This window comes from Epinephelus fuscoguttatus, linkage group LG12, assembly GCF_011397635.1.
Source record: "Epinephelus fuscoguttatus linkage group LG12, E.fuscoguttatus.final_Chr_v1".
Taxonomy (NCBI): Eukaryota; Metazoa; Chordata; class Actinopteri; order Perciformes; family Serranidae; genus Epinephelus; species Epinephelus fuscoguttatus.
Window position 1 is genome coordinate 28,258,730 of NC_064763.1, and position 21,566 is coordinate 28,280,295.

A 21,566-nucleotide genomic window follows, 5' to 3' on the forward strand; every position below is an offset into this window, starting at 1 on the left:
GTACCTGTGCTGTGGCAAAGTTGGTCCCATCTGTCACCTGTATAGTCATATTGTACACAGATTGCACCTCCGCATCCAGAGGCTTGGCCACAACCAGAGTTCCCACCCCCACTTGAAGGTCAAACTGCATGTCAAAGCTCCCTGGAATCATACACACAAACAGAGACACACACACAGTTCACACAGAGTTTCAGTCATTTAGTATTCACGTTGCGCTCTAAACTCAGGTGCTCTAAGTTATTACTGTGTAATTGTTTTGGCCAGGTGCCTGCGTCTGGAGCTGGAAGGTCTGTGAAATAAAATGAACTGAAATGCAATGCAATGTAGCGCCGAACCCACTTGGCAGCCAGAGAGCTGTTAACAGCCACACAAACATCTGTCTTATCACTCCAAAACACAACCCATCTCAGGGATCAAAAACCTGCAGCCGGGTCTTTTCCACGGGCGGTGAGTGTACAGTTTAGAGGCTTAATGTTTGATTAGAGTGAGGGAGAGGATTGATACGTGTTAGGTATTCAGTACCATCCTTCGTCTCATTCCAGCTTCTCTCCAGAGATATCTGGGAGCTTGAGCTCTCCTCAGCATATGAATACTGATTGGGCATTTTTCACAGGAGCACCGATGCGTGTTGAGTCGTAGCAAACCACAGGGACTCGCGTTTTTTTCAGTTTGAGAGGTTGGTCAATATTATACTACGATCTCACAGCATTAAGAAAAACAGAAATCACAGTCTGTAGTCTCTAAATAAAAAAAAATGTATCCTGTTGACTTCCTGAGGTGCCTCAAGGGGGGCCTTCAGACCTAGCTTTAGTATTTTTGGTAGTATCTTTTCCAAACAGACAGCAAAACAAAATCAGAACATGTACTTGTAAGTACAGTATATGTCTGCAGGAAAAATCTGTTGCAGTAGTCAATAACTTATGACTTAATTTTGAAACATGTATGGACATAAATGTTTTCATTTTGACACATTACTTTAATTACTCACAGCCATAATTGCTGTCAGTAGATAAGCAAGCAATTTTTAATGGGTCTTTAAATTGTTTGTATCACATATTCTACCAGCACAAGAGCCCATGTAACCTTGCAAAATACAGACATACAAAAATTGATCTCTGAGAAAAGCGAGAGAATGTCAACTATTGCAATAACATTGGTGACACAGAGGACCATATTTTTTGTAACTGCAGAAAGATTGTCAGGCAGACTCATATTAAAACTTAAGTGGTTAAGGGTCTTCACATCACAACATACTCAGGTCCATCCATCCATCGATCCATTGATCGATCCATCCATCCATCCATCCATCCATCTTGTGCTCATTTTTAGCCTCACTTATGAACAAGACCCAAAGATATTTAAACTCCTTTTCTGAGGGCAGTCACTCTCCCCCACCCCTTAGGGGGCACTCCACCATTTTCCAGCAGAGAACCACGACCTCAGACTCAGAGTTGCTGACTGTCGTTCCTCCACAACCGGCTGCAAGCCACCCCAGTTCATGCTAAAGGTCATGATCTGAGAATGCTATCAAAACCAACGACACAATTCTGAGGTCCTCAAACCGGACACTCTCCACCCCCCCGCTGAGCCTTGAGATCCATGAATATCAAAACGGAATCAAGAATTTTGTTTTAAGTCAACGGACTTGGCCTCTCATTTTAGTTATACAAGGACCAGAAGGCTTGTAGCAACAGCCTGATACCCCAAACTCCTGCAGTACCCTCCACAGCACACTTACAGTCATAAGCCCTCTCCAAGTCAAGCACATGTGGACTGGATGAGCAAACTTCCATGATCCCTCCAGCAGTCCCGCGAGGATAAAGAGCTGGTCCACTATTCTATGTCCAAGATGGAATCAGAGGTTTGAAAATCAATCTGAGCCTCTTTTCCTGTACCTTGGAGTAAACTTTCCCAGGGATGCTGAGCAGTGTGATTCCCCAGTAACTGGAGCACACCCTCCAATCCACCACCCCAGTCTGCCACTCCATAGGCTCCATCCCCAACTTCAACGCAACACTGAAGAGACGTGTCAGCCAAGACAGCCCAACAATGTCCAGCACCTTCAGCATCTCAGGACAGATCTCATTCACACCTGGCGCCTTGCCACTGAGGAGCTTTTTGACTGCCTTAGAGACTTCGATTTCCATTTGGAGAAGTCTCTCTGAGGTTGGAACAGCACTGTTAGTGGCAGACTGTGTCACACCCACTCCCCCTTTACTTCCAAAGTAGCTGCATAGTGGCTGAAGTAATATATGAACCTGGTTGTGTGGAGTGTTTTTCAAACTCAGATCAATCAATACCATCTTTGATTAAACAAGGTCCTGGCGCTGTTTGCTGCATTTCCTGGATTTTCTGAATTTCTCCAGACCAGGGTCATTTAAGGAAGTCGTAGGAAAAAATTAGTTTTAACCAAACCTGTGTCGAGTGAGCAGTTTCGTCCACATGCATTCTGAGGAATGTAGAACGTTTCTCTGGCAAGCCGCCCGCCTGAACAGGGAGAGAGAGAGAAAGAAAGAAAAAAGAGATTATGAATATTTAGGGAGTCAAGGATATTCTTGTGATCAAAGGTCTGCATCATCTACACTATATACAGCTCTCTACAAAGTCGACCTCTTGACGTCTTTGCACATTTATGTGAGTTATTGAGTAATGTGAGTGGACTTTCCATCTGAGTTCTTCAGAACAGTATGGGAAATGTGATTCATTCAGGGATGATATTCAAGTCCAGTTCTTGAAGTCTGAGAGAAAAGATAATCACCATGCTTTCACTTTTTGTAAAATATGTGAAATATTAATGAGCTTTTTCTGCAGTATGAGTAAGAGTGGAAGAGGGAAAAAAAACACCAGATTTTCATCTCATTTTCTGCATCTTTGATGTGTGTGACTGAAAAAGAAAAATCAACTAATCAACTAATTATCAAGTCATTTTCATATTAACATCCAAGTAAGGGAGCTGGGTCTCTACAAAGATTTTTTAATCAGAACTGCTGAGTAGCAATCAATGAGGAGCTATTCGCTGATTATCCTTTCACAGATTTGAATCTGAGGGCAAGACAGAGCCCCAGTTTTAAACAGGCAGACAGGTATAGAAGCAGCGCGCTCCTGAGGAGATTCATTGTTACCATCCGAGCCAGAGCAGCAGCAGAAGCCATTCATTTACTGCCCTTTGTTTGCCAGTGTGCTTTTGGCAAAATATACTATAAAGAAAAGTTTTATAGAGACAATTCCCTTGTGCTTGTGTACTACTAATCTCAACTACATAACGTGTTAGTGGACTTTTGAGTTTAACAAGCTAGTTTCAATCGTGAGAAGTATCCACCAACTTTCAGAAAACTGTCCAGCAGCGAGAGGTTACAGACATCAACTGAAATATATCCAAGTTACAGCAAAGCTGTTGTGGAGGTCTGTGAGGAAGCCTGTGGCTTGAATCAAGAAATGTAACATATGTTACATTGCATGGTGTAAAATTCATCGCCTCCAGTGTAATGGTTCCGGCCCATCTGGGACAAGTCTGAGCCAAAAAGCCAAATAACTCTAAAAAGTATCATCATGATACTCCACCAAGCAGATGGATATACAAGTTCAATTCATTTCCAAACACTTTTTTATCCCTCCAGGGGTAATTCAAGGTAAACTGACCAACTGTTGTACTCACACGCATTCACAAATCTGATGGCTCCTGGAGTACAATTTGAATATGACAAATGACAAGAATCATTTAGTTAATTTTTGATCGTGTTGCCTGGCTATAAATCCTGAATAAATGCATTAGAATGAACTTGACGGCACAAGGAAATTCTGAATATGAATTATTCTCTGGTCTGTTAGTTTAGCATCACACATTAATTTTCTTACCGATGATATTAAACCAGACAGGTGTGCTCGACTGGCTGACAGCAACTACTCCCACCGGCTGAGCTACAGCAGCTGTCTCCGAAATGGAGAAATTGTAGTACCTCTGGGTGAATAGTAGGGGTACAGGCGATGGGACAGGTTTGCGAATCCACTCTACATGGAGTTTGACAGTAGACCATAATGGAGGATCACCGCTGTCCTCTGCTTTTATCTAAGAGAAGGAACAATACTGAGAAACCAGACATTCAGCTGATGCATGCAGGATCCAATGAATCATGCATTTTCAAAACATTTAAGCAAAATCCTGAAGCACCGATAAACCAGACTGGAAAAAAGATGGTTTAACCTGTTAAATTGTAGATTAACTCTAAGTTTTATTTGCCTCCACACTGGATCTGGTATAATGTTAATATGTATTTAGGGCAAGCAAACATTGAGAACAGATGTGCTCTATGCTGATCTTCTGACACGCTACCTACATGCACTCACACCCACACCTCAGCGACAAACTCCCATCTATAAATAATATTTTTGCTAACCTCAAAATTGATTCCAGCAATTACACTTTAATGGGATGGCTGTCCCTGCCTGGCTTCAAATAGCTTGCTCTGCTTTTCACACATTAAATAGGAAAAGCATCAACCACAATAAATCAACTAACTCTTTGGAGGAACTTATATGAGAGGTAATTGTAAAATATGGCGCTATAAGTGGTGCTCATTTAAGAGCAGAACCTGTGAGCCAAATGCATTATTTGATCCATTATTTGCTCAGAGAGCGGTGTTACCCCGAAAATAAAGAAACACAGTTGAAAGAGGGAAGAATGCTGTGTGTGGTGCTGTCCATGTCATCCTCATATCACGCATGAGCTCTTTTCCACTGAAACTGAGCATAAGCTCAAAGGGCACGTGGGCGTGACCAACTAATCAGTGAACCAGACGCATGAGAAAAATCTGTGTCTGCAGCGTATATGTAAAAGGGGCTGGTGCAGGAGGAATATATTGTTAGTATGAATAATTTGGTACACAAATAAAGCCACAAAATTGCAATTTGTGCTTGTGTTTGAGGATAATACAAAGTCTGAGGGGATTTCATTTCATGCCAGAGTATCATAAATGCTCCGCGCCACCTGATGTGCATAAACACAACTTCAGCTGTGCCACTCCACCCACCTTGGCACTTTTGCATTCACTGTCAATGGAAAATCCAAAAACTAACAAGCACAAATACCTGGGCTTGTGCCCGATGAAAAATGAACAATGTGACTGCAGTTGCTTCTGCCAACTTTGCAACTGCATGAAAGCAGAGCCCTTTAAACTAATGAAACCCCAGGTGGCTATGAATTTAGTCCGAGCAAGACAGGAAACAGGGATTGGAAAAGCAGCACTTGGGAAGTGGAAAGCGTGGAGCACTGAACCCTGAAAGAGGTCACAGTTTTATCCCTAATAAGAAAATCTGCAGTCTGTAATTCAAACTATAGATTATGGTCTGCCACGTTGCTAATGAGTGCTGTTTCTTAGCTGACATCTTCCACCAGCCTCGCTTAGATCACATTTAAAGGCCCAGTGTGTGGCAGAAATGGCACATTATATTTATAACTGTGTTTCCATTAGTGCATAATCACCTGAAAATAAGAATCATTGTGTTTTTGCTACCTTAGAATGAGCCGTTTATATCTACGTACAGAGCTGGTCTTCTCCTATAGAGTCCACCATATTGTTTCTACAGTAGCCCAGATTGGACAAATTAAACACTGGCTCCAGAGACGTCTATTCACATAAAAATCAGGACACTTTAGAAAAACAAAACCTGGTATTTCAAACTCACAGTGAGGATATCATAGCTTCCCGCTGTCACCATCTTCTTTGATGACACCATGGCAGTCCTGGGGTCGATAGTGAACTTTTCGTCCTCATTACCATCAATAATGCTGTAGGTGATGTTGCCGTTGGCTCCAAGGTCACGGTCATAAGCAAAGACACGGTACACCTGCTCCCCACGTTTGTTGCGGTCTCGTTCAGTCAAGCTGATGCGGTAGGTGACCTCCGGGAAGGTGGGCGGGTTGTCGTTCTCGTCTTCAATGTGAACCATGACCCACACAGTGGACTGGCGGGTTGTCACTGGGCCGTCTATAACTGTCACCTGAGGAAATGTACGGGCACACATCCCAAAAAAAAACAGGTAGTCATGGAGATATTCTGTCATGTATGTGTGGGATTGGCATGCATTTATTAATATCTTAAATCTGTGTGGCTGTGCAGAACCATGTGGGGCTGAACTCATGGGAAATCTCTTTGTATTATTGATCCCCTGGAGGCAGAGGCAGAGGTCTGATCACTGATCAATTGGATCAGATCAGGGCGAACACCACTGCTGCCAGCCTTACTGCTCACTAGACTATTAATTACAAACAGGCAGCACAGACTGGCAGGCGGAGCAGTGGGTGGCACGCATGGACTGGCATTCCTATTGAAACCTCAGGACAGGACAATGTAACAACAAAGACTTCTCTGCCCCCCATTTTAAACTCCTTTTAGGTGTCAGTGTTCAAGTATGTTATGTTGCCAGATGCGAGCGTCCCTCTACAACTTGTGCTGTTTTCATTTTAGAGTGTGTTGTCATACGCTGGGCTCTTATTACGTACTGGAGCTGAACAAAGCCGCACACAGAGTTATTGAGTCTAGACAAGTCAATTGGCAATAGAAACAAAACACCAAGCTGCAATTCTGTGGGTCAACTGAGGGTTATTTCATTCCATTTTGCAGAAGGGCAAAGTGCTTGTAGATTCAACAGCATTTAATAAGTTGTAAGAGAAGTCTGGGGAAGTAGAAGTTTGCTCATGTCTCTGAAGTCGAGAATCTCTGATTATCGGGTTCATCTGCATGCAGAGCAGCGTGAAATGGTAATCACGGAGCTATCTGTATGCCCAGTGTCGGTGCTTATCAAATGCTGGGCAGACCAACTCCTCTCCTCCCTCTTCCCGTCCTGAGTAGAGAAGATAACCAATGATGAATGATTACATTTAGAAATTCCTAAACCTGGGGCCCAAAACTACAGCCATTCATCACAGTTTATGGAGCCTTGAGGGCCTGCCAGGGTTGTCCTCCACCCAGTCTCTGTTAATAGTGGGCTGTGGCAGGTGGCAGGGCCAGATAAATAATAATACTATAAACCAATGAACACTGCTCAGGTTATTCTGTACCTCTAAGAAGTGCTCTGCCTGTTGTTCTCTGTCCAGCTTCCTCGCGGTTGTCGTGATCAGCCCTAAAAAAAAAATGGAAAAAGAGCAACTTCAGATTACTCAGACACAGACATGCTAATGGTGGATAAACACATGGGGTTACAGTCGGTGTCTCCTAACAAGTTTCCAAACACTATAAGATTTTTAAAGCCAAAATAATTTCCAATTACAAAGTCTTCCACTTAAAAATGAGCGTGTGCGTGCATGTGTACACACACACACACACACACACACACACACACACACACACACACACACACACACAGTAACTGTAGCCTGCAGCTCTGGCAGAGACAAAAGCATTTGGCACATGTTCATATGGCACTGTATAGCTGAGGGTCATTCAGTTGGCCAGCGTGCCACCAGGACAGAGAGAAAGGAGCGAGGCTATTGATAATAGCTTTGATCGAACCAGATTATTCCGATGATGGTTAGGTGGTTTGACAAACGCTAGCAGGCTGCATTGCAGATCACAGATGATGACAACTCCATTTTTCCCCTGATGCTTTTGTTCTCTTTTTTTACTTCAGGGCTTTCTTATTTTGTCATTTATTTTCCAGCTCACTGTCATTGTACAATCACACAGACAGCCCCCATACACACACACAAACAAACAAACGCAGACACAGAGTTTGTGTTAATCAATAATTGCTAGGTTCAGACAGCATAAACTTTGGGAGCTAAACAAATCAAAAGCTCCCCAGACATCTTTTCTGGCAAACAGAGAAACAAGGATTAAAAATGCAGGCATTAATCCATAAGCAGATTCAGCCCCATTATATGACAGCTTTACAATATTGTGAGCTGACTTTTGTTTTCCAGAATAAATGAATGTTGTTGATCACAGCTCTTGTATACTATTCAACATTTCATGAGCGCATCCAAACACGGTGAAATGGGCACATTTGTCACAATGTGGATCTATTTCATCCCAACACACAAATATAAATGCACAGAAGAAAACCAACTGATACAAGCTGAAATACTATTATTTGAATCTGCTATAGAAAGAGAACACATCTGTCTGCTGCAGCATTCTTATTTTCATTCACAGTATGTGCATGGATTAGCTATGTATGTCTAAATGAAGACACCCATACACACACCTACATATATACTACACATTTGTATTCTGAAATTGTTTCTGTGAGGATCTTTATGTGGAATGATTACATTGAATGTGCTCAAATGTCGATAATGTGTTTGTTTCAGTGTAATGAGGCGTCGCAGTGAAGTAGGATTATTTAGGATGCTAAAAATATCCATGCAGTCAATGGATAGACTTAAACCCATGGCGCACGGACGCTCGCACGCGCACACTCTTGAGCTCGCACATATCACACAGTGTCACCTTGAGCTTGCTATGCAGGCTAACTTCAATTAAGCAAATTAGGAGTAAATCTAGAGCAGCGGTCACAAGCTGGAGGAGAGAGACTGGAGGGGGGAGGTGGGGCTTGTTCAGCAGAACACAGCGCGAGTAACAACTCTGATAAAAATCAATGATCTACAGGGCGCAGCACATCTGCAGTTGGACAACTCTCAGTTTTAATTGGACGTGAGAGAAATAATTTAAAAATACCCACCCACACTTTCACACACATAAAATTTATGCGATGGTCCGGTGGCCTGTTTCAGCTCCTAAGACTCCTCTTTCCTATAGAATACTGTCAGTAGCGAATAAAAGTTTGTTCACAAAAAGATACTGTCAGCTATGTCAATTTACAGCCTACTTCGTAACCATGCAAGGGGAATAGCTGTCATTCGATTTCTAACTGGAGCACCAATAAAAATACAAACTTGAGATTTCAAAGTTCATACTTCTGTTCATAGCTGATCATGAATATTGACTCAAACATGTACAATTGATTAGGCTAATAGCTTGGTACAACAAAACCAATCCAAACGTGCATTGCAGAAAAGGTCACACAGCCACCATGACTCCATGACGGCGCTCTGCAAACATGTATGCTTTTCCAAGAAGCACTCTTTCTAACACCCTGTGTCAACACTTATCTGTTCTGTTTTCCCCCCCAAAGGAGGTAGGCTTCACTCACACAACCAGAGACAAACAGACAGCACTGGAAGCTGTCACAGCACATTTACACACTTTGCACTCATTCAAAGTTTGGCTTCAATGCATTTTGGGAATTGTTGCAGCACCTCAAACCCATCAAACTGACACTTCCAGAGTGAACTTGAAAAATGTATTACTTTGAACCACCCCAAACCTAGTTTAGAAAAACAATTTGAAACTTGAAGGGTTTTTTTGCAGCAGCTCAGGTCATAGTGTGGTTGGCAGCCACTTCATGAAAGCAAATCAGTCAGCTGGGGTTTTGTTTATTCATCTATCCAATGAAATTGCTCCAGTACATGGCAAGTTTTTGACTGGGTAAACAGTGAGAAGTAATTCATATTGAATGCAGCTCTCACTCATGCATGTCTGAACTAATAGACTGAAACTGTCAGTCATATTATTGTGAAAATTATGGTAATTGTGTTTTCAAATTAATGGTTGTGCCTCTCTAAAAATGCAGAATACTTTACTATACTAATGCCACACACACACAAAAAAGAATAAAAAATCCACCCACAATTGTCATAATTTATTTTTTGTATTGAGAAGGGGGGGCTTCAATAAGCTAGTGGAAACCATCCAGAAGTGTGGCCTCTGAGAGAAAGGACTGCATGAAACATGAAAAAACAATTGCTCAGTATTGCAGCGAAAGTTCATTTATCACAGCGTGAACAAGATAGTCATCAATATGAGCTCCCCTCTATGAAATTAATGAGTAACAGATAACAAAATACTGTGAGTCTTTGACAGCGACAGACAGCAGGGCTCAGATGGCCAAAAACTCTCCCCTGTGGCACACACCCACACACAACACAGACACACACACACACTGTCATAAACACAAATGATCTTTATACAGCTGCTTGGTTCATGTTGTGGTAAACACAGACACATGGGCACATGTGGATGCACACTGTTATGTGAGTTTCATACTGTAAGAGGTGGTATCATCTTCATCGGCTCATTGCGACAGAGCTGCCCTCTCGAACGCACTGCTGTAACCAATTAATCAATTGATTAATTTGCCACACGCACTCTCTTGCGCTCCCGCTCGCTCGCTCCCACCCACACACACAGCAGTTGGATGTGTGAACAGGGTACTTGAAGTCTGCTGAAAACCAAATCAACTCAATCACATCTGATGGATGCATCAGCACAGGGACTCATTATCACAGCTAAGAGATATACGGCCTGGATCATATTTTACTCTCAAGGATTCTAAAGGGTCAGGAGTAAGTGTTCTTGAGAGTTGGCTTTACATATTGATGTGTGTGTGAGGATCAGTGTGTCTCTTTTGGGATCAATATTAGCCTTTTCACCCTGCTTCAGTCCAGTCTGCTCCCCTACACACTGTCAGTACTATACACCCATGATGCTGTAATGCAAAAGGGCATATTCATACAGGAATAGAGGAAGAAAGATGGAAATACCCACTTTGATTTACCAACAGAGCAAACCTACAACAGCACACCATTAGGGAATTCCTTCTACCATAAGTCTGATGACTGACATGCTGCAAGTTACATATACACCATTGTTTCTTGATCATTACATTGACATATCTTTGTATCAGAATACACTTCCCTGTAACAGCTAAAATTTGTCTTTTGTTGTTTACCGAAACACTCATAACTTAATCTAGGGCAGAGACACCAAAGACTTCACTTTTTTTGTTTTTTTTTCTCAATATCTGAATAAAACATTTCACCTCTTCAATAATTCTTTAATGGAAGCTTCAAGCAAAGCCTGTACTGAGAATGCATTGGGGACCTCCCGAGACTTCAAACTTGGCAGACAAAACTGAAACACGTCTGAATTCATCTGCTTTAATAACATTTGTAGTCTGTACAGATATGATGTGAAAGTAGAAACAGACAACTTTCAACTCTTCCCCCCTAGCGTTTTCTAGTGGTATTATCATCGGCACCACTGTTGCAGAGACAACCAGATCGCTTTCCTTTTTTTGTTCAGAGCCTAGCAACAGGGCTCTGTCTCTTTTGCCAGGTAGAGTTTCCGCAGTTACTTCAGTTGTTTCACTGTCCAACATTTCCACTACTGCGGATAGCTACTGGATAAAACAGTCGTGTCATCCTCTTTCTGTTTTGGTTGCACAAAGGCTAATGCACTTCCTTTGTGCTGCAAATCAAGCCCTCATTTTCACAAGAGATTGTACCCACTGACAGACAGAATTGCAAAGGAAAAGCAAGGCTTATAGGGTACCAATCTGAACATCGATGGTGTCATTATTCTATTGCCAAAAGTTAAAGGTCCAGTGTGTAGGTTTTGGGGTACATGTTGGCAGAAATTGAATATAATATTCATAACTATGTTTTCATTAGTGCATAGTCACCTGAAATTAAGAACTGATTTGTTTTCGTTACATTAAAATGAGCTGTTTATATCTACGTAGGGAGCGGACCATCTTCCATGGTGTCTGCCATGTTGTTTCTACAGACCCAGAATGGACAAACCAAACCATAGGGCCATTTGCATTTTCATCTTTTTGCATTTGCCACTGTAGTTCTCCTAAATGCTTGGCACTCAGGAGAAGTTCCAGCTGGTTGCAATCTGCGACCCCACTACACACTAGACCTTTAAAGCAAAAGACCTATGTCATCTATTTCCACTAGGGATGGACATTTCAGGCAATAATACTATTTGACATTCACTGGAAACAATTCCACCATTCTTTGAAGATCTCCCACCCACCAAACGCACACACACAAAGAGGGAGACATAGTGAGGGCTCCATTCATGATTTTCACAACTCTTGCAAATGTGCTTTCCACCCCTACTGGAAGCAAAAAGGAAAAGTCACAGCATGGGTTTATAACACCACTAGCAATATGGTGCTAGTCAACACTGAGCGCCTGGAATGGGATTCAAAGTCTTGTTTCGCACATTCACTCCAACTCGCTATAAACGACAGATTCAACACATAAACCATGTGGTTGCATCTACCAGTCACTTGGTTTCTCATTTCCATCACAGTATGACCACAATGTGCCTTTTAAGAGGTTGCACACAGAAGTTTTTGATGGCTGTAATTGTGTTTGCACGTTCCTCCTGTTTGTACTGTAGTATCCAGCCCATCACACAGCACTGCACAGCTGTACTGCCCTTGAAAGGTAAAGATCCAGACTGAACATATTGCACATGTAAACCCAAGGGGAACTATATATATATATATATATATATATATATATATATATATATATATATAATTTCCACTTTAATAAATTGGAATTACTTGGAAAACAAAAGATCTTTCAGTCTTTTTATAGTGCACAAAGACAGTAAAAAAAAGTATTGGATCAATACAGGCTCTAACAAGGCTCGTGTCTTTTACACAGGGCCTAATAGATTCTGAGTGTTAAAATGATGTTCTGGCATGTTGTGGGATGATATTCAGTTCGCAGGCTGCAGTTGTAAATAATTTTTTGTGAGTCTTTTAAAATGCATGAGCAATTCGTGTGTGTGAATGTCTAAAAAAAGAAATTTGCAAGCACATAAAATTCACAGATGTTTAGAAAAGATTTGTGGTTCTAGAAACGTTCGGGGAATGTATAAATAAAACATGTGCACAAATTATCTAGACAGGAGTTACACAAACAGTTTTGTGAATATCTAAGTACTGATCAAAGCAGAAAACTGTGCAAAAGTAATTTAAAGGGTAACTCCACCAATTTTGCACATCATCTACTGATTTGGTCTACTGGTTTTGGGAGTACTCAACAACTGTTCCATGTGGAGTCTGACAATGTTATAGAGGTACTCAAAAACACACTCACAATTTCTGATCCCATCTTTACAATCTGATCCAACTTAACAAAAACAGAATTACCTACTGACTATAATGTGAATCAAAGGGCAGATTTTAGCACCCAATTAGGCTACATTGACAGAAAAAGACAGATATTTCACCACGTAAAGTTGTCAGGACAGGAACAGGGTGCGAAATTCATCTTTCTGCAGAAACGTTTCTTACACACTCGCAGACTTTAATTTCTCTCATGCAGTATTTTCCCACAGGCTCAAAAGGGGTAACAGACAACCACAAGCTGTCTGAGCATCATTTCACAAGCTCGCACTCTCTAAGACCCTGTCTTGATCCCGCGGAAGGGGGCTTATGGTGAAACCATATGGTTGGCTGTATGTTTTGAATAAAAAACCTAATTCCAATTCCAAGATAATACTCTTGAAACCTTTTGCTAAGTTCAACTTCGGGTTTCCCTTTAGACTTTTTATAATTTTCTGACAAAAGCATGTTTTTATTCATGGTACTATATATCACGTAATGCATAGAAATTTGGCCCTACTTCGGGGAACAAAAGTAGTGGGAAAGAAAATTGCTTTGACTAATGTAAACTCCTTCATCACTAGAAGATATTCACCCACACACTGGCTTAATAAAAAACCTAACTACACTAATTTCCTCAAGTACATTGCGAAGAGCTTTCACCCCTTAAGAAAACTGGAAGGAATAAGAGTGTAGTGGAGATTGTCTGGGCGGGCGGCTCATCAGTGTCCTAGATGTTTGACTGTGTGGGCACAAAAGTCTTTCTAATTTGTTGTGTGGGAACCAAAGCCTTTTATTGGATGAGCATGGAGTAGGAGGTGCATGATGAAAGACAATTTCAGAATCATGTAAACATATAAACACAAAAGATTAGTGTGATTATTTGTTGTTTATAAGGGCATATTACTAATTGTGCCATCAGTCTACCACATTTTACTGTCTATTGTGTCACAGAGATATTATAATTATTATGAATTCCGTGTCTGAGTCTGAGTCTCACCTGTTTTTGGATGGATAGAGAAGAAATTCTGCGGGTTGCCAGCAGTGATGCGATAACTAAGTCGACTGGGAGTGGCAGTGAGGTCAGGGTCCTGTGCCTGGATACGGATGACTGACACATCCTTTGGAGAGTTCTCCATGACAACTGGGTGGTAGATAGGGTCCGAGGTGAGGGGAGCATTATCATTGACATCTTCTACCTGAGAGCAAAAGAGAGAAGAGAAAAAATTAGAGGAAGAGAGAGAAAGAGGAGAGAGGGAGAGAAGGCGGGGATTGGGTAAGGGACAGCAGTGAGTGGTATCTGTATGAACTGTTTTCTTTATCTCAGTTGGATCTGATTTGGCGTTAGATGTGCTGCATGTATGTTAATATTGCATTTGGTATCTTTGTTAATCAGCATCTCATAAAATGCAGCGTGGACTTGGTCTGGGTTGATCCATTATCAATCACAAAATGAAAATGTCAAAGATGTCACACTTTAAATGCACAGCAAATTAATTTCGCTTCCTACAGCATAGATCTAGAATATTCATGGCAAACAGAGCGTTGATTGAGTGTTTGCTGCAAGGCACAAGAGAGCCAAGATGGTTCAGCCGGTGAATGAGGAGCACCTGTGCCTGATTAATCTCCCTATTTTTGTCTGTGATGAAGAGGCCGAGAGTAAAGCGCCCGATCACATCGCTACACCTGAATATCCCCAAGCCAGAAAAGGCAGTTTGTGTTTTTTTCATACACTGCTGAACTCTTCCCCAAAGGGGTGAGCAGTGTTGGAGCAGTGATGTGTGTATGTGAGTGTTTAGACAGTGGATTACTTAGTGCCAAATAAAATAGAAGCTGAAGCAGAGAATTCCCCGTGGTGTGTATCGCTTGCTCACAGGCTGAGCATTGCTATAGTTATCCACTGCACTGAGCACCATTAGCATTTTAGAGAGCAACACACTGATTGTTCAGCTTCATACTGTTATTTTGAAGGCAACACTCCACAACAATTGGCAGTAAAAGCATCAAAAACCAGCCTGCAGTTACATGTTTGCAGGCTGTAAGAATTAATCAATAACAGATACAGACAAATATGTTTGAGGTAGAAAGATGTCAGAAGTTCTATGTTTAAAAACTACATAACATCAGGACTTCTGGATTATAACCAAACATGGTATATTTGATAAATTAACAAAAATGAAAGGAGTCTGTCTGCCTGTCTGCCTGTTCTTTGATTTTCTCGAAATCCATTCATCCAGTCGACTTTATACTTGGCAGATGTAATGTAGAGAACACATGGAGGTGCAGTCTTGAGTGCAAGCTCTTGACATTTACAGGACAAAGTTATTAGTGGTGTGTTATCAGTGCTGGGGAGTGGCTGGTTACATGTGACTAGTTACATTTAATTAAATTACTAAATCAATGTAGCTGTTATCAGTTACAATTTACTAATTAAAATGTTGGCGATTACAAAGGGGTAAAATCTGAATACTTCTTTCCAGTAAAAAGCTTATATGCACAGTATAATATTCATTCTGTTGCTTGGCATCTTTTTGCCATGCAGCAATGCCTTCTTTTGGCATAGCCCATATCCGCATAGACTTCTGGTTAGAAAAGTCATCACAATGTAATCACATGTAATAAGTTACATTGCTTTAATGAAGTAATCAATGTCACATTAATTTCCACCAAACTAGCCACATTTACGACCCAAATAATTCAGTTTTATGTCCCCCTATCTTTTACTCTATACTAGCGCAGTGGCAAAACGTACCTTATTGGAACAAACCAGTTTCTTGGCCTTCGGTATTACTGCTTGCAGTTGTCTTGATAACCTCTCATCCAAACAACTTCACATTTAACACTGTGCTCCCTTTAATCCAGAGAAATACACCTGCCTTGACATAGATCTGTCCCCTAGCACACCCAACTGCTCCAGCCTCGGGGACCAGATTTCTTCTAAGTCATTAGTTTAAGGTCCACATGGCTTAATATACTCAGCGTCTGGCCATGTCGTTGGGCTAGTTTGCTGTCTCTGTTAAGTAGCTGTCCTTTCGGTGCTCACACAGCAGGAAACAACACTTCAAATTAAGAAATTCACTGCCAGAAATTCACTGTACATCAAAATAAAGTGTGTTTTCTACAAAGCTGACACGTTTGCGAGTCGCTTGCGGTCCATTCAGAACAGACCCGCAACCCACCTGTTGGGAACCACTGCCCTAGCAATGGTAGAGTATACATGTCTTTTGTTAACAGCTAGCTATTTGGGACCAGGCTATTTTTGGGAGAAAAAGTGTTTTCGCTGAAAGTTACATCTCTAATGACCTTGCTACAATGTAACAGCTCCTGTCTCTTTTTCTTCATCTCTTCTTGAATGCACTGAAGCAAGCGATGGAGAGTGAGCTGTACCCAGCATGCTGTTCAGCGGTGTGACAGTTAATAGGAGCCCCCTCAGTGTGACCATAATGTGTAGTGTTGGGTGGTGTAAAATGAAATGTAACATGTTAAAGATTATGACTTACCCTGTCAAAAATGTAATAAGTAATGTAATTAACTAAAGCAAAGAATCTTCCACCAAAACTATCTTTTTAAATATCAAACTTTCCCCCCTGTAGTCGGCTGAGAAGCTGCTGTTCAAACAGGTGTGACCTGGTGTACAAAGGTCAGTAGTAAGTCAGTGTAAATTTTCTGCTTTTAACTTGGGACAGACTTCCTGCCTGTAATTTACAGAGTAACAGAAAACTGAATCTAAATATATAAAGCGTGATGCATGTTGTATTTTTGTAACTGATCAAGGTTCTACTGTTAAAAACAGCACCAAAGTGAAGTACGAGCTTGGGTATTTCATATTCATGCTTATCTCTCAGTGAAAAACACAAAGTACATTTCCTCCATCTGAAGCCTCTTATACATGCATAGTACAGTGTGAATATTGGCAGCAGGTGTGGATACCTGAATGAAGACTTCAATAGAGGCTGACAGAGGTGTAACCCCTCTGTCTGTGGCATAGACTGTAAGCCAGTAGGAGTCTTTGGTCTCACAGTCCAGGATACCAGCAGTGTAAATCACCCCTGTTCAGGCAGAGAGAAAGATTAATGCAGTTATTACCTGAGCCTGAGAATACATATCTTATGTTGTGTGAAAAGGGACAGTATGGGTGTCATCAGCAGAATACATCCCTGAAAGATCTCATGGGGAAAGTCTTTGAGTACTAAGTTTTCCGGAGGCAGAGACACAAATTTAGAGAAAACTTTGTGTCCTGGCTTCAGTGACATTCACAGGCATTAGCGGCGCCGCTGTAGTCACCTTCAATGTTTCAGCTTCTCTACAGCTAATCACAGCTGACCAAACTGCTCCCAGCTGCAATTTGCTTAGTGCTAAGCGTACCCTGCACTGCCCTACACCAATAAAGACACGCGCGCAGACACTCAGACACTCACGCACATTGACTGGCGTGCGTTTACTGGCCTTAAGGAAGATGAGTAGCTGACAGCTTTGGTGACCTCTTGAGGGACAAAGAGAACACTCACAATGGATGACACATGGATGCCTTGATTTTTTTTTTTTTTTTTTGTGAAATCAGTCATGCAAGACTGCCCATGTAAACACTAGAAAAATGACACGCATACTCACACTCTAGGTTTTGGGTTCATTCATGTCATTTTCAAACAATGCCAAGAGCACTGAGGCATGGTGGTGCAAGGCCACACGTGTCACACACAGTTTATTTAAACACAGAAATCTAATATTAGGATCAAAAACGACACATGTACCTAATTGCATCATTTCCACGGACAGGAAATAACACAAATCAGCGAGGAATAAATTGAGTGAACTCGTATTAAGGGCAGAGCCAGCCATTAATGCATTTCTGCTCAGTGCACACAAACTTTTAAAAGCCAGGCAGTATGAGTCTGTTACTTCAACTAACTTAAGGAAACTCAGTATGAGCTAAGGCGTACCGTATGTTTGTCAATGCTTGCAGAGTCTGTGCTTGCATCTGTGCTTCAGTTCACAAGCAATTAACCCCAACGAGATGCTAGACAGAGCTGCGACTGGACATGTAAGAGAGTGTATATTTAATTTGGCTCTCTTATGCTTACCTATACCTCAACTCTGCTACTTCGCTTCTTATAATTAAAGACTGATAGATGTTACATTTATGCTCTAGCATGCAAAGATTTATAGTGTGTTAATATTATAAACAGAAAGGTAATAGTAGTCAGAGCAGTACTTAAGTATCAGTGTCTGGGTATTATTATTCTGTTCCACTTTACAAGTGAGAACATCAAGACAGATAGATGGACAAATTTTGATCAAAACTCTGTTTCCCAGCCAAAGAGAAGACCAAATTAGGGATGCCTTTAATTTGACCGATATAAATGAAGGTCTACAACTCCAGGGAGGCAGAGAGAGCCAAGACAGCTCAGCCCAGACTCCTCACCCCTGGGATAAACAGGCTCAGTGGCACTCTGGGTTGATTCCTAACCTCAGTCGCCCTGTTAAAAACATTCCTCTCGGGTAGCATCTAAACCAGGCCTGCCGCCGGAGATAGGGGGGTCAAAGACTACAAATGACCCCGGCCCAAGGCTCAGGGGGGGCCCAGGCAAAGGTCTATGGTTGACCTTTAAATGGGATCAAGTACAATAGACTTACTGACTTATATCACTGACAGTACACGTTACGTGTATTTACATTATAAATAAATGTATTTGTTTCATTAAAACACATTTAAACTTGTCATCTGATGCCCCCGACATGGTAAAGGTGAAGCGTGAGACAGACAAGCAATTATTTTTGTCCTTTATCTGATAAGACATCTTTAAACGTATTTTTCAATCACCAAATTGTATTTTAAATGGCACTAAAATGTGTGGCACTTTGCATTGTGCATTATGAACACTGCACATTATCCTACAAAAAATGACAACTTACTAAATAAAAGTTAACAAGTAACATCTCTTTAAAAACAATATTATTTAGGGAAATAGATCTTTAGGAAACATACCTGATAATTACAACTGCATTTTAATTGGGTGAACGCAATTGCATGTAATAATAATAATAATAATAATTTTAATAAGTTTAACTGACTACTAATTCTGGCATTGACTAGGCAGGCTCAGTTTCAAATATGTGGACGACCCTAAGGAACCCATTTGCACCAATTATGTCATGCTGTCTTGCAGGGAACAAGCTGAATAACTCTCCAAAGTTAGACCAAATTTTGGTATGGTAAACAGAGGCATTGCCATTTTTTTTAAATGGAGTATTTGAATATTGCTGCATACTGGAGTTCTTAAGCAGTCTTGGAATTACATAAACTAAAACATTATAAACACTGGATTTGGAAATGTTGATAAGTGGAGAGAAAATTTATTTGTTCCATCATGATTTTATCTTATGATTTAATGACTTTCAATCATTTATTGGAGTGCTTTTTCCCTCTCTGTTTTGTTTTAAGGTAAAAAGAGAAAAATAACTGTCACAGTTTTATTTGAAATGAACTTTTTCTCTCTGTTTTGAAATAACTGACTTGACCTTTTTTGCTTTGTAATCATTTGGAGTATATGTATGCAAAACAGAGCATGGCCTGGATGGGTCTCTAGCACTGGATTTTTGAAAAGCTTGTTAGGGACTCCATCTCTGCCTACAAGGCTAATGGCTAAGAGCTATTTGGAATTGCCTGTGCTGCTATTAGAGCTATGTGTGGGTGGTGGTAGCGCTGGAGTGGGTGTGGATGAGGGGCCCAATTTGGAAAATGTTGTTACTCTGTCCATATTTTCTAATGGCTGGCCTGATCTAAACAATCATAAAAACATGTTGTTCAAAGAAAATCCTCTAACCAAAGAACCTGAGCACACGTACCATATCAGCGTTCCTTTCTGAATAGATGATTAAAATATTATAATTCTTCACTCTCATTCTCATACATTAGATGTCTGCTGCTTCCTAATTTGGCCTTCTACTCAGCTGCAAACCCCACACGCCCAGCTTTCTGCCACAAGAGCATACAAATCAATGACTAGAGGTGTGACTGTGTGGCCCTTTTTTGTGTTCTTGCGTCAGTCTTGTTGCTGCCTCCTCCGCCGCATGGCGAAGGTGATACCTTATCACCAGAAAGCGTGTGTATATGTCAGATTATGACTAAGCAGCTGCCCAGGAGCATGCACAATGCATAGTAAAAGTGTTTGCTGAAACACACCCTTGCTCTGTCGTCCTTGACCATGTCCTTTTCAAACCACATCTCATCTCTGTCAGATAACCCGACAGAGAGAGGCGAGGAAAACAGAGCTGGCTGTTTCAAAAGCTCTTTGAACTTTAAGACCGACAGGCACTATTCAGTGAATTCAATATAAATCTGACTTGACAGCATCCATTCTCACCATAAATAACACACTTCAAAGAGTGAAAAAAAAATTGAAGGGTCGTGGCATATTTTCTAATCTAGAAGTTCACAGTACACTTGGGTTTACATCCATCTGTCATGTCTATTCAACTTCTCAATTCTTGAGAAACTGGTTTCGGGGTCCCGCTATCTAATTAATGCCACCATATCAACTAATCAATCCTGAGATTGATGAGAAAATGCTGCGTGTATTTCTTTGCATCTCGAGGCACAACTGAACAGCCCTGTGTGTGGCAGAAAAGAAGACATCAAAAGTACAGGCCAATAATTTTTAACAAATGCAGAGATAGATTACTTTTTAAAAGTGTGTATGCCTGTAACTTAAAGACTGCTTTATCCTGACTGTGACAAATCCTGCCGCTTGCAAACCCACTAATAGAGGAGCAGTGGCTTCTGACAGCTGCCCAATGAGAAATTGCAGGGCTTGCTTTTGCCCTAACCAATGACAAGAATACCAATTTTTGTTCAAAGTACAGAAGTGCTAAGGATTTAAGCCAAAGAAGATCCTACTTCCTCTCTGATAGATAGCCCCTGTGCTTTCCACCCACAAAGGAGTGAGGTGCCTTAAGCATCTAAATATCAAAGGTGGAAAAAAGGGGCATTCATAAATGGTAAAATGGTCGACAGACAATGAGGGTGTCAGAGGCTACAGAAGATGCATCATAGAGCTGATTCACAAACTACAGAGGAGGGGTGGGAGTGCACAAGTTAGGACAGGCTTAACAAAATGGATTTATCACACAATATCTAATTCCCTCTGTCCCTTTTACTCACACTCACTGTCTGTCTTCACATACTTGGTTTTGGCACTAAGAGCCACAGATTGACAAGCAGTCAGAGCTGAGCCACTCAACATGGCAGATAAATGCATGGTGGGAGGACAGAGCGGTTCGACTCTGTCCACGCCTGACAACACTGACTTCTCTCGACACTACCAGATGAAATGAAACACTTGATGAGGGAAAACTTGGCATGCGCTTACTGTCTCTTTTCATCTGATACCAAAAAAAAGGGTCAGAGACTTTTCACGTGCGTATGATATTAGGGAATAAATAACAAAAGCCACAACTTAAAAACAAACTTCCTGAGGAAAAAAAAGGAAAAAGAATACTGTATAAAAAGGCCTGGGAGGAAGAAAGCCATATTTTCTTCTGACACTTTTTATGTACTCCAGACTCCCCTGCACCCTCTTCCTTCCTCTCTTCGCTTC

At 41.2% G+C, this 21,566-nt stretch overlaps 1 protein-coding gene across 1 annotated transcript in view; it reads right to left on the reverse strand.

Moving 5' to 3' along the window:
* Nucleotides 1–21,566, reverse strand: part of LOC125898620 (protocadherin Fat 3) — a 74,725-nt gene that overhangs the window by 44,492 nt on the left and 8,667 nt on the right. Inside the window, exons 5-11 of the mRNA XM_049592467.1 lie at nt 16,900–17,018; nt 13,970–14,168; nt 7,058–7,119; nt 5,683–5,997; nt 3,856–4,066; nt 2,416–2,487; nt 5–141 (exon numbers count right to left, since the gene is read on the reverse strand). Coding sequence (XP_049448424.1) covers nt 5–141; nt 2,416–2,487; nt 3,856–4,066; nt 5,683–5,997; nt 7,058–7,119; nt 13,970–14,168; nt 16,900–17,018 — 1,115 coding nt within the window. The remainder of the gene's footprint in view (nt 1–4; nt 142–2,415; nt 2,488–3,855; nt 4,067–5,682; nt 5,998–7,057; nt 7,120–13,969; nt 14,169–16,899; nt 17,019–21,566) is intronic.